General features: G+C 47.2%; 2 protein-coding genes across 2 annotated transcripts; one reads left to right on the top strand and one right to left on the bottom strand.

Annotated features, from left to right (window-relative positions):
- Window positions 1–664: 664 nt before the first annotated feature.
- On the bottom strand, window positions 665–4143 carry COX4I1 (cytochrome c oxidase subunit 4I1; the record flags this gene model as incomplete). Its single annotated transcript, XM_079541431.1, has 4 exons — window positions 665–922; window positions 1654–1785; window positions 3018–3185; window positions 4065–4143. 4 exons carry the CDS (start codon window positions 4141–4143, stop codon window positions 786–788), a joined length of 516 nt encoding a protein of 171 aa, XP_079397557.1. The 3' UTR covers window positions 665–785.
- A 996-nt stretch (window positions 4144–5139) lies between these two features.
- On the top strand, window positions 5140–11384 carry EMC8 (ER membrane protein complex subunit 8; the record flags this gene model as incomplete). Its single annotated transcript, XM_079541408.1, has 5 exons — window positions 5140–5349; window positions 9068–9144; window positions 10445–10514; window positions 11013–11107; window positions 11225–11384. 5 exons carry the CDS (start codon window positions 5140–5142, stop codon window positions 11382–11384), a joined length of 612 nt encoding a protein of 203 aa, XP_079397534.1.
- Window positions 11385–12481: the final 1097 nt, after the last annotated feature.

Genomic DNA, 12481 nt, shown 5'->3' with positions numbered 1-12481 from the left:
CAATGGGCACTTCTCTCTCTTCCTCACTTGAGCCTGCACAAAACACTTCAGCAAGCTCTGCAGCCCATGCTGTTGAGATGGGAAAAGCAGTTGAGGACAAGAATGCAGAGCCAAGTCCCCTTTACAAGGACAAGGGAAGCAGCGTTCATCTCCACCACGTGCCCTCCGTGCTTTGATTCAGCACTGCCGCCTTTTGCAGAGCTATTTCTGGTGCTGAGTTATGGGACACTGAGCCTCCCCAGGAGCTGGGATCTGCTTACCTTACATGTAGTTCAGAGCACTGCCACTCCTGGCTGCGTCCCAGAAATGCAGCCTTAAAGAGGAGTTAAGAAATAAAGGTATTGCAGCTCCTGAGGAGCTATTCCTGTGCCAGGACAGTAGGGTGACTGTCCTGAACATTCAGCAATGCCCACTGCAGAGCTAGGTGGAATTTCACCCCCTTCAATTTCAAGGCAATGAATACAAAAAACACACTTTCCAAACTACATTTCATCTTACTTATCCTCCCCCCAACGAGAAATAGAAACATTTCACTCCCCTTAACTGATTAATGCTGTCTATATAACAATCACTACAAGGATATAGGGAGAAAAAACCCTGCCCATCAACCTGCACTACAAATGACCATCACAACAAACGCATCTGAAGGCCAATAAAACGAAGCTTTCAAGTTAACCAGATGTTTATTTTCATCTATTTAGGTGGAGAGATTGTTCCAGTACATAAGCAACGAGGTCACGCACAGGTGATGGAATCATTTCATATTCAAGCAGAGCTGAGTTGCTTCATTTCTTCCACTCGTTCTTCTCATAATCCCACTGGGAAGAGATGCCCTCCACGGGATTCATCCGCATGTCCAACATCCTCTTTGTCTGCATTGCCAGCCACTCATCAGAGAAGGTGTGAGGAACAGGGCTGTACACTGCAATTAAAACCACAATGACGTCACCACACTAAGTTAACAACTCAGCAACACTTGCACCTGTGTTCCCAACAGAAAGCTTTTCCCTCTGAAGCAAACACAGCTGATCACACATGCACCATCACCTATTCAAACCTAAGATCCCCAGATCAAGTTTTGGAAGCATTCAGCTCAGCAGATTCTGGGGTTGATTCTCTTGATGAGTTCAGCTCATCAGCCAAGACAACAGCCCTCTCCCAACTTCCACCACAAGTAGGTGAAGCCTCAAGATAGAGAGCAGCTCATTCAGCTGCATGCTTTGCCTCACGGCAGCTGGAGGGCTCCCCTGAGGTAGGATCTTTAGCTGGGAAGGAAGCCAAGCATGACAGAAACCCAAATGTTTACGACCAAGAAGGCAGCAAGCTTTTGCAGCAACAGGTTTCACAGCCAGGGAAAGCTCTGGGATCATCAGCACACTGCTATTCTTTCCCCTCCCCTTTCCTCCAGAACTCTCTCCAGTAACTTTACCTCTCCACAAATCAACTGCCTGACAATTTATGCTACCTACCTGCTTACATCCAGTCAGCCTCAACTCCAGAATGGAGTTTTCAGAAGCTAAGGATGCACCAGGATGGCTGTTCCACACAGCGTTTTGAAACAGAGCCATTTAGGGAGCACTTCCTGATTTCACAATCAGATCTCAACTGCTCTCTCAAATTAGGGGGGCAGGACACCACGCAGTGTTTACTTACTGTACATTTTCTGCCAGATGAGGATGAGGCCAGATACGCCAAGAAAGAAAAGCACTCCACCAAGGACGGTCTTCCACTCATTTGTTCCTTTGTTCATTTCCGCATAGCTCTCATTGAATTTGATACGGTACACTGGAGAAAGAAAACATTAAGCATCAAATAATCTCTTTTTGCTTTTGCTGCAGCTCGCAGGCAACACATCACTTGCTGGAGGCAAACCAAAGCTTCAAGCTGTATGGAAGAGATGTTAAAATATCTTCTGAATTACCTGACACCCTCCATGCCAAGATCAATGCATTTGTGCCAAAGGAAATGAGCTGCATTTCACCTCCCCCTCATGAAGAAAGAAACGTTACTCTCTATTTTATATGTGACTGTAAAGTTGTGCAAAAACTGCATAATAGAAGTAATGGAGCTTTCCTTCCCTCCCTTCAATTCCTAGTATCACTATTTACCATAAAGCTCCTTAACACAAAGGGAATGCTTATATTTAAAAGGCTTCTCACAGCTCTGCCAACAAGACCTCCATCTCATGAAGCTCAAAGCAGCATTTGATTTGGAAAGTGCCTATGAATATTTGAGAGGGCTTTACATCTTCCTGCCATGACACTGGTGGACGCTGTGCTCTTCACAGATCCCATCAAGCAGGCTCTCACTTGCACGACACGACGGCTGTTAGAAAGATGACAGTTTTATCTGCAAGGCAGAACACCTGCTTGGCATTTTAAGCAGCTGAAATTTGGGGATGCCAAGGTCAATAACAGTAAAATATACAGGGCCCAGTTTTTCACCCTTCCAGTTTCATTGGTAGGACTTGAAAGATAGCAATCTATCCCTCCAAGCCTTCAGTTTAGTTTACTAGAGCAACTAGAACACCTCTCAACAGAAGAGAGAATGGATAAGAAATCCTACCTTGCCCTCCCACAGCAGGAATAGCTGTGGGACAATCAACTTGACTAATTAGATACTGTTGATTCTAATTTGGAATACTGGTTATAACAACTGGCTTTTCTCAGAGAAGACAGGCTCTTGGCTAAGCCTGACCCACAGTTAGCTAAAAACCTTCTGTCAGATGCACTGCATGACCTCAGGCACATAACAGAGACCAACAGGCACATCTAGCTCCCTGCAACAGCAGTAAGAACACAAGCCACACAAACCACTGATCTCCACTTGTGCTCCATCATAATTAACAGAGTCCTCTCATGGCTCAAGTCTCTGCCCACAGAGCCGCTCAGTAAAGCGGGGCTTAGCAGCAGCTTAGAGCCACCTTCTTTGAATGCCTTTCTAGTAAGTCATTGGTAATGAACACACAGCAGATCAGGTCTCATTACTGCTAGCTGTAAGGTTATTCAGAGGCTTACATTCAACTTTCTCATCAACAGACAAAGCGGTCCAAGATGCCTTTTCCTTTTCTTTCAGAGCCTTCTGCTGAGCAGAGAGCTCCTTCACAAAGGCTGCTTCTGGCAGGGGAACATCACGGCGATCAACGTATGCTGGATGGCTGAAATCCTCTGCTTTGACAACACCAGCTGTGTTTGGGCACAGAAAAGACAAGAATCAAACTTCTGACTCCTGCACAAACATCTCTCACTGGTTACAATACAAACAAAAGGCCAACAGCGCAGTTAAAGCACAACAGCAGTTAAGTAAACTTAGGGGGGAAGGAAAAAGACTTCTGGCCCAAGCCTTCATCACTGAGAAAGACAAGAGAGAAAACCTACTTGAAATGAGTGCAATTTTTAGAAGAATCAAGTAGCTATGAAACTAGTCAAAAGGTAATATGCAAAATGGCTTTAAACTGTTCATCCCCAAGCCAGCTCTGTTTCTAGCTGTCATACTGATTCCCTTCTCAATACACAGAAGTCCTCTACACTTTTCCATCCCAATCCAGGCCCTCTGCTCTCCATCAGTTAACCCCAGTGCCACCTCTGCAATGCCATCTGCTGGCAAAGGTGCTGCCCAAACACTGCCTCTGCTGCCAGGCTGAGAAACCAACCTTGCCAACCCGTTGTCCTGCATCCTACCTTACCCACACATGAGCTGCAGCAGGCACACAGGAAATGGCACAGGAAGAGCATTCAAAATAGCAATTTCTGCAAGAACATGTAATGCCAAAGAGCTGTCTCCAGCAAATAACATCACAGAGTCAGAATTACTGAACTACTCTGTGCTTTATACAACTCTTTTGGACAAGTTTCATGTTATTTGTCTCCTATAGCTGTACAGGGATACATCACTAATACATCTAACAACATAATTAACCACTTGCTTCCCTTGCTATTGGGAACCAGCCTGTAGCTGGGAGAAAGCTTTCTTCCTCACTTTCAAGGATCCTAATAGTTGCATTCTGCATCCTTCCTCTCAAACACCACTTTTGTCCCCACTAAAACCAAAGCAGTGCCACCTACCATGCCCATGCGCCCTCACACAGATGGAGGTGGAAAGGGCTCTTCTCCCAATGAGGCTGAATGCTCTTGAAGCCAACATCCTGCCAGGTCAGAACAACAACAGGTAAATAAATCATTGTCAGCTGAAGACAGTAAATACATTAAACTGAAATAATATCCCTCAGTGTTATTGCCTTTGGGCTTCCTGCATCTACTCTGAAGGACAGAGCAAACTGCTCCAAGCTTTACAGTAGCATCACACCAGCAAACTGTGCAATGCATCCCATTTTCCAGCAGCCTCCAGCATCGTGCTTGGCTCAGCCATGCAAGATGCCCTCAGCAGCCCAGTGCTGGTGGCAGGGAGCCCCATGCCGGGCCTGAAAGCACCTCACAGAGCAGCGGAGCTCCAGCACCGGGCAGCAGGCGCTCAATAACGGTTTCTAAGAACGTTCCCTGCTCCAGGCTGCGGATTTCTCTCGGGTTTCAGCATAAAACCCAACACACCCCCGCAGCAGAAGTGTACCTCTGCCTTTGAGCTGTTGCTCAACCCCCCCCAGTGCGGCGGGGACACCGCGTGACATGGCGTCATATCGCCGATATGACGTCACACGGCAACACCGATAAGACCCCTTCGAGAAGCGGCGGGCGGCCCTCAGCGCGTGGTCGCCGGGACGGGGCCGACCCAGAGGCGGCGACGAGCGGTGCCCCACGTACCCCGAGCGTCCCCGCTGTCCCCTAGGCCCTCCCGCCGTCCCCCAGGCCCTCCCCCGGCTTCCCGCGGCCTCCCAGCCCGACGACCTGCCGACCGTCCTCTACGCCGGGCTTCCACCGGAAGGAGCCGCCAGCCGGAAGCGCAGCGCACGCCGGAACTCGGCACAGGAGAACGAGAGCGGCGCTGGGGGGTGTACTCTCCCTCCGCCGCGGTGGCTGATGGGATGCGGGAGGACCGTCTGTCGGGTTTTACGACAGCGCGGCGGGCGCACTTTACGGCAGGCGGCGGTCTGAGGGACGGCGGCGGGCGCGCTTTACGGCAGGCGGCGGTCTGAGGGACGGCGGCGGGCTGCGAGGAGTGGTTGCGCTTCGCGGGACCGTCGGGATGAAGCTGACCACGCAGGCTTACTGCAAGATGGTGCTGCACGGCGCCAAGTACCCGCACTGCGCCGTGAACGGGCTGCTGGTGGCCGAGAGACCGCCGGGAAGCCGGGGCCGAGAGCAGGCCGGGCCGCCTTCGCTATTCGTCGACTGCATCCCGCTGTTCCACGGCACGCTGGCGCTGGCGCCGATGCTGGAGGTGGCCCTCACGTTGGTACGGCTTCGGCTGGGGGGCCGGGAAGGGATTTCAGCCTGGGAGGGAGAAGGGTGGGGGTGAAGTGCAGCCAGGCCTATGCTGCTCATAGCTAAGTGTGGGGAGAGAGCTTGTGGAGTGGAAAGAGCCCCGAGAGCTGCACGCTGTGATCTTACATCTGCAAGGCTTCTCTGTGCACGGTGTTGGGTAGCTGTGTCTGTGTGGGGAATCTGCTGGTTTTAGTGTGGTGTCATGCTGGGAGAAATCCAGCCTGAAGGGCCGTATTGTGCAGCAGAAAGGGTTTTTCTTTCCTTACCTTGAAGCAGCATCACCTATTTGGGCATCACCTACCTTACATCGAAGTCAGAACGTGATACTTGTGCACATGTATGTGTTTTAATTCATTTTTATCAACTTCCTTCTTAATGGCAGCAGTTTGTCTAAACAGGAAAAGAAAATGAAGTCCCTTCATTCTGCACACATGGTAAAATCTCATCCTGTGTGTCACAAGCTCACTCTTCATCTCTTATCTCCCCTGGGCAAAGCTATGGCAAGTTTACCCATGTGCAGCCGCAGTCTTACAGTACTACCCCACAGCTTGCCTGCTGCTGCAGTCCCTCATAGAATCATGGAATCATTAAGCTTAAAAGATAACCAAGATCGCCAAGTCCACCCTAAGCCATCCCACAGTGCCCACTGTGTCCCTCAGTGCCACATCTCCACTGTTCTGGAACACCTCCAGGGACAGTGACCCCACCATTCCCCTGTGCCAGTGCCTCACTGCTCTTACTGAGAATGAATTATCTGTGATATCTAACCCAAACTTCCCCTGGCACAGCTCTTCCACCACATCATCAACATCAGCACTTCCCATGTTTCAGTTTTCAGCCTCAGCCTACGAGTCATGAAGACCAGGAGCTGTCCTGGATCGTTGCTCCTTTCCACTTGGCACTTTAGGACAGTTGCTTTGTCAACAGCAGGAGCCAAAGGGAATGAAATGGGCTTGGATTTCATCTGAATGGGGATTTGTGGTGGGCCAGTGCCCCGTGAAACTGGAAGCAGGGAAACAATACTGTTCTGCTGTAGGCATCATCACCACACAGCTGAGGTGTGTGCATGATTTAAGCTGCAGGCTTTCTTACCCATTTTCAGACATGCTATTAGCTGTAGAAAACTCACACCTCCCTGATACCAGTAAGTATAACGAGGTTTTGATTCACATACACTTCCTGACCTGAGCAGTTCCCTCAGTTTAACAGATTGCCTCATCAAAAGATACTTATTTGTAAACAAATTACTGCTTTCTCCAAATGCAGTTATGGCAAGGAAGCATTAATGGTAAGATGTCTTTGGATTTGACTAAATACAGCCTTGAGACACTGGAATGCAGGCATGGTCTGAGTCCTGGCCATGCTGGTTTGCCACATGGCTGTGGAGCACACCAAACCTGGCAGCCTCAAATGGATTTACACCAGTGTAACAACACAAGAGTAGCTAAAGAGCATATGCTGCTGGTGTAGTCGTTTTCTGTCTGTCTCCACTTATTATTTTCTCTCTTATTTCTGGGAAAATGCAATAATTCTGCTTATAAATGCTCTGCTATAGGGATCACCTTTACCAGAAAAGTTTGTTTGTCCTGGAGGAACGAATAATTGCTAGTTTCTAATGAGGTACTGGATAAGATACATGGTATGCTTGAAATCTGTAGAGGGTTTGTCTTTAAATCAATTCTTTCTACAGGATTTGGGGCAGTGAACTTCTACAGGCTTGTAGCAGTTGGGCAATCAGTACAGTGGGAAAGGCATTACACCAGAGATGTGGTGACGGAAAGGACCAGCAAAGGTGCTATAAAGGAAGAGGAGAAGATTGTTCACCTGTACCAGAAGATTCCAGGGTCACAGAGGAAAGCTTCACCAAGCAGGGACCTCCAGGAAAAGACCCTTCTTTAGGAGCTGTCAGCCCTTAAATGAGGTCTAAGAGAGGTGCAGCCAGGATCCACCCCTCCTGGTCCCACACGTGAATTGCCTTCACCTGTGCTGACTGGGTTCTTTCCCCAGGTGCTCAATCAGTGGTTCAGGCTTCAACAGTTCCCATACAAAGCTTTAGGCCTTCAGTGAGATATTCTGCTGTAGATCTTGCTGTAGGATCAGGTTATTAGAAAACAAATCCTGTTTCTTGCAAAGTCTGGAATATATGGCTACATCTGCAGGAACCAGCATGTGGAATCGTTATGGAACCTAAGAAATGGCGTGGCCTTAAGTGTTTGCTCATTCTTTGATACAAAAAGGCAAAGCTGGGGAACTCCCTGATATTTCCCACGTTAATTAGGACTTAATAAAACACGCTGTAGTTTGCAGTCGCATTTGATGACTTATGGTGCTTGAAACACATCATTGGAAAAGAGCCCGTGGCCTTTTGCTCCCCTTCTTTAGTTAAACAAGGGCAAAGGTGTCAATAAATGCTGGCAGGGCAGCTATAAGTGAGCTTTTATCCCTGTAATGCTGAGAAGGAGAGCTCTCTTGCCCGTCCTGTGCAACGTAACACGTGATTGCTGAATAAACCAGTGAGGTTAGCATAGCTGAAAGTCAGTGCTTGTAACTAAAGTGCCTGTGTCCCAATAGGACTGAGGAGCTGTGGCAGCTTTGGTGGGACCTGGTTCTCTTCCAGCTCAGTTGCTGCTGTTGTTTGGTCAAATCTGTGCACTGCTGATGCAGAACCAGATCCCTAAGTTTGCTCTGCTCGTATCTGACCCGAGTTATCCTGTAACACTGATGGAAGGAGCAGGCTCCAGATCTGATCTGAGCACAGCAGAACTCAGGGTATACCTGCCTGCAGACTTGGAGCTTCTGCAATTGCAAGTGCTGCTTTACAGCAGTCTGGGTACAAAGAATCAGCAAAAGTAGCTTGTATTAAACACCTGGGGTTGAGATTGGTTGGAAATTGCAGGTGGAAACACATCTGGAAATCCAGGAGGGTTGTTTTGGGGGGTTGCTTTGCTTTGGTTTGGGGTTTTATCCCTCAGAGGGAACTGAGAACTCAAAAAGCCTTATTCCGAAGGCAGCAGAAGCTAATGTAGGGCTGAGGCCTTTAGTTTTAAAACAACAAATTATTATTATGACTGTTGTTAGTTATTACATTCTCGTGTCTGGGCTTCTGGCTTTAATGCCAAGCTTTCACCAATTAAAACCATCACTCTAAACCCTCAGAATGGGTTCACGATTGAAACAGCAGTTAACCCTCAGCTGCAGCACAGCCTTGATTTTACTGTGTAAATCCATGTCATCCCTTGGAGAGGAGGGATTATTCACGTGGCTTTTTTGTTGATGCAGTCTGATACTGTAATCATTGCTAGAAATGAGATTGATTTGACTTACAGGGTCAGCATCAGATACGATTTTGGAATCCATTTTAATACAGCTGTTGAGGTTTGGGGTTGGTTTTGTTTTTGATGCACGCTCTCTAAGGACAGCAAAGGAAAATGCCAGCTGCTTTCTCTGTTTCAGATGTTACCCTGTTTCTGTGTTCTCCTGCCTCAGTATCCTCAGTTCTAAGGAAAAGCCCTGGTAGGTGAACTTCAGGTGTGCCTGTGCCTGTGTGCACACCAATACGAGTTCTGAAGCAATGGCAGAGGCACTGCAACGCTTCACTTCTTTTATTCACAGCCAGACACGGGATTTCCTTCTCATCTTCCCCCCCTCCCCTCCACCCTTAAGCTTAATTGTTCCAATTACTTTTTCAGATTGACTCTTGGTGCAAAGAGAACAGCTACGTGATAGCTGGATATTACCAGGCGAATGAACGCGTGAAAGATGCCAGGTGTGTTGGTGCAGTTTTTCCTTCTGTTTGCTCTTTTCTCTTGTACTTTGCACTCTGCCAGCAGAAATCATCCTCGTTAACCGTGCGCGTTGATTAACTTTGACAACTGTCATCTGCCTTCGTATTGTCTTCGTGCTGCTGGTGGCTGCGGCCTTTGTTCAGGTGCAGAAACCTCAGGCTTTCCAGAATCACTCTTCTGTAGGGGATGCTATAAAAGGCCAGTATTTGAATGGCTGCCAGCCAGTTTAATTACAGTTGTCAGGGATATAGCCAAAATTTGCAGGCGTGTTTGCTTGTGCTGTAAATATCTTGCAAGCTCAAGTGACTCTAAATAGCTGTTGGAAAGTCTTTTAGAAGTGCCCTAACTCTTGCTAATAAAACTGCTTAATTGTCACTGAGTTCTATGGAAGGAAATTCTGACATGGCAGAGGCTCCCTTTTGAAATGTAGGATGATGTCAGTCAAGCAGAGATCCTTTTTACTTTTTGTTTCCCCCAGGAATGGTTTCCCCCCCCCCCCCCCCCCCTTAAAAATTAGGAGATTAACAGTCAAGTGGCCACTGATGTGCACGTATATCACATATTTCTCCTTACATACATTAGGCAAATCCAGTATCAAGACTATTGAGGTTATATCATGCTTGTTTAAAGGATCAGGCTGTGTTCCAGTTACTTTGTTATCTTTCTGTCTCAAGTATATCTGTGAGTAGTACTTGTGATTGCTTGGCTCCCTAGCAGGGATGCAGGTGTTGCCTTTTCCTTATGAGGGAAACAGCTCTGCTGAAGGTATTTTAAAGAAGATGCAGCTTGTCTGTTCCAATTGTGGTTTGAAAGACTGTCGTAGGTTTGTTTCTTCCAACCCCAAGACTTCATCTCTGGCACAGCGTAGAGATTGCAAGCTTTGAAAGGGAGTAAAGGTTGTCCTTTAGAAGAAATCTGGTTCTGTGGAGCAGCTGGGCAGTGAGCGAGCTCAGAATGGGGAGCACTCAGGTGGAGTTTCTTTGTAAAAGGCCTGTCTGGGTTCTTGGTCTGGCAGAAGGAGGTAGAAGACCCCAAGGCCTTGGCTGTGCATGCAATCTGCTGCTCAGAAATGCACTGCCTGGGCACAGACCGTGTGCTGAAGGGAGAAGGTGGGGCTTTCCTGGCTTGCTGTTTTCACTCAAGTGTAACAGCAACGTGGTGCCTCCTTCTGGTTTGTAAGCAAGCTGTGTAATTTTCACAGCCCTTTAAGCACATTTCCTGTTGTTTTAAGCCGAAGAGTCACAGCTCAAATAACACAATTCTTTTTACCTTCTGCTGCAGTCCAACCCAGGTTGCTGAGAAGGTGGCTTCCCGGATTGCAGAGGGCTTTAACGATACAGCACTCATAATGGTAAATACTTCATCTTTCCTCTTTCTGCATCGTTCATCCTATGGCCATGACACCAGGCTACGTGCCATTCTCTGGATCTTTAATAGTGAGGCAACACATTTGCTCTTTCCCCAGATGCAGTGACTTGTAGCCAGTGTGGTTCCTAGGAGCTGCCTGTGGTTAGCTCTCTGTTGTCTCAGGGGAAGTGGGGACCTTCCCTGTGGGAGGTTTGAACAAAGGCAGTGCATTTGGCACGATGGACTCCTTTCCTGACTTCAGTTCTTGTCTCACGTAGAATCACAGAATGGTTTGGGTAGGAAGGGAACTTTAAGATCATATATGAAACAAATGGAGCCACCAAGAGTGCTGGTGGCTTAAACATGGAAAAGTCATCTCGTGTGAAGGCAGATCAGTGGATGAATTGGTATCAGGTGTCCTGTCAGTAATTTCTTTTTCAATTTCACCTCTTTACATGGGATTTGGAGAAGGCTGAGGTGGTGTTTTTCTATTGCACACCAGGTTGATAACACCAAGTTCACAATGGAGTGCCTGGAACCTGCCATTCACGTGTACGAGCTCCACGAGAACAAGTGGAGGTGCAAAGACCCACATGTGTGAGTAAACATCAGAGCTTGTTCCTTTGAGGGGTGGGGAGGAATGGCCCTTAGTGGAGGAGGTGAAGGAGGTTTCCTTTGTGATCGTGACTAATTAGTGGTTATCTGGCTTCCTAGTGATTTTTGTGAAGATTGGAGTGAAGCTCAGAGAATTGCTGCATCTCTTTTGGACAGCAAGTCCTATGAAACACTCGTGGATTTTGATAACCACCTGGATGACATCCGGAACGACTGGACAAACCCAGAGATCAACAAAGCTGTCCTCCACCTGTGTTAGAAGGCTTCCTACTGACTCACGTTCCCACTGCGTACTGAAGAGACAAAGATGATATTTTTGAATGTAAATAGAATAATATTCAGTACCTGGTGTGGAAAGCTGGAGGATTAAGGGTGACACATCACATTGCCAAGGGTGATGTGCCTATAAGCTGTTGAATCCTTGTCGTGAGGTTCATTGGCAGAGCTGCACACCGTCAGTTCCAGCTGTCCCCGTGGATGCCTTCCTGGTTGCAGTGAATGTTGCTATTCCTTCAAAACCAGAACGACTCCTGCTTATTTCCCCTTGTTCATATCACAGAGTTTTGACTAAGCTTTTGTACTCGAGAGAGAGAGAATAATTTTTAAAGATTTATGAAGATAGGTTTCAAAAAAAAAAAAAAAAAAAGAAAAAACCAACAAACAGCAAACAAACCAGTTTTGTCCTCAGATGAGGTATTTTGAGGTCAAATATCAAAAGTTAACTGTTTCAGGGTTGTTTTGTCTTTGGCCTGGCTGGAAATGGCCTTTTTTCACTGCAGCAAAATGCATTGTGCTGAGGATGATGTGCCATGCTCAGGTGTCACCTGATCTGCAGTGGTTTTGCATGACACAGCTACAGAAAATGCACTAGGGCTGTATTCCCAAATGCTGCAGTCATTTCTGCTGACCCTGGACATACAACCATAGTTACTGCCTGGAAAAGTTAAAACACAAAGTAAAATCGGATGCTCACCTCGTGTGATTTTTTCTGTTTGTTTTGATTTGAAGCCTGAAATGACGAGATTGAATGAAAGCTCTAAAACCCTTTTAAGACTACAAAAGGAGAGGGTGAAATACAGAATTGTTTCTATGCAGCTTTTTTTTCTGTCTGTCTTTTATGCAGTTCTGATTTTCAGCTGGCATTCATTTAAGTAAGCCTGAAACACACCTCTGAGTTGAAGGGAGATGTCTGTATCAAGCAATCCAGATTACATTTTGTTCAGCTTTTAGCTGTCTTTCTGATTCTTGCTTGTTTCTAAGGGTAAGTTCAGTGGGCAATAAGGCAGCTTTGTAGCACTGTTTCCCTCCTATTTGAGGATGAAGATTTGAACTCGGTGGCTTTGTTTGCCTGCCTGC

The sequence above is a fragment of the Tetrao urogallus genome, assembly GCF_951394365.1.
Source record: "Tetrao urogallus genome assembly, chromosome: 12".
Lineage (NCBI taxonomy): Eukaryota > Metazoa > Chordata > Aves > Galliformes > Phasianidae > Tetrao > Tetrao urogallus.
This window is presented reverse-complemented; position numbering and strand designations above follow the sequence as displayed.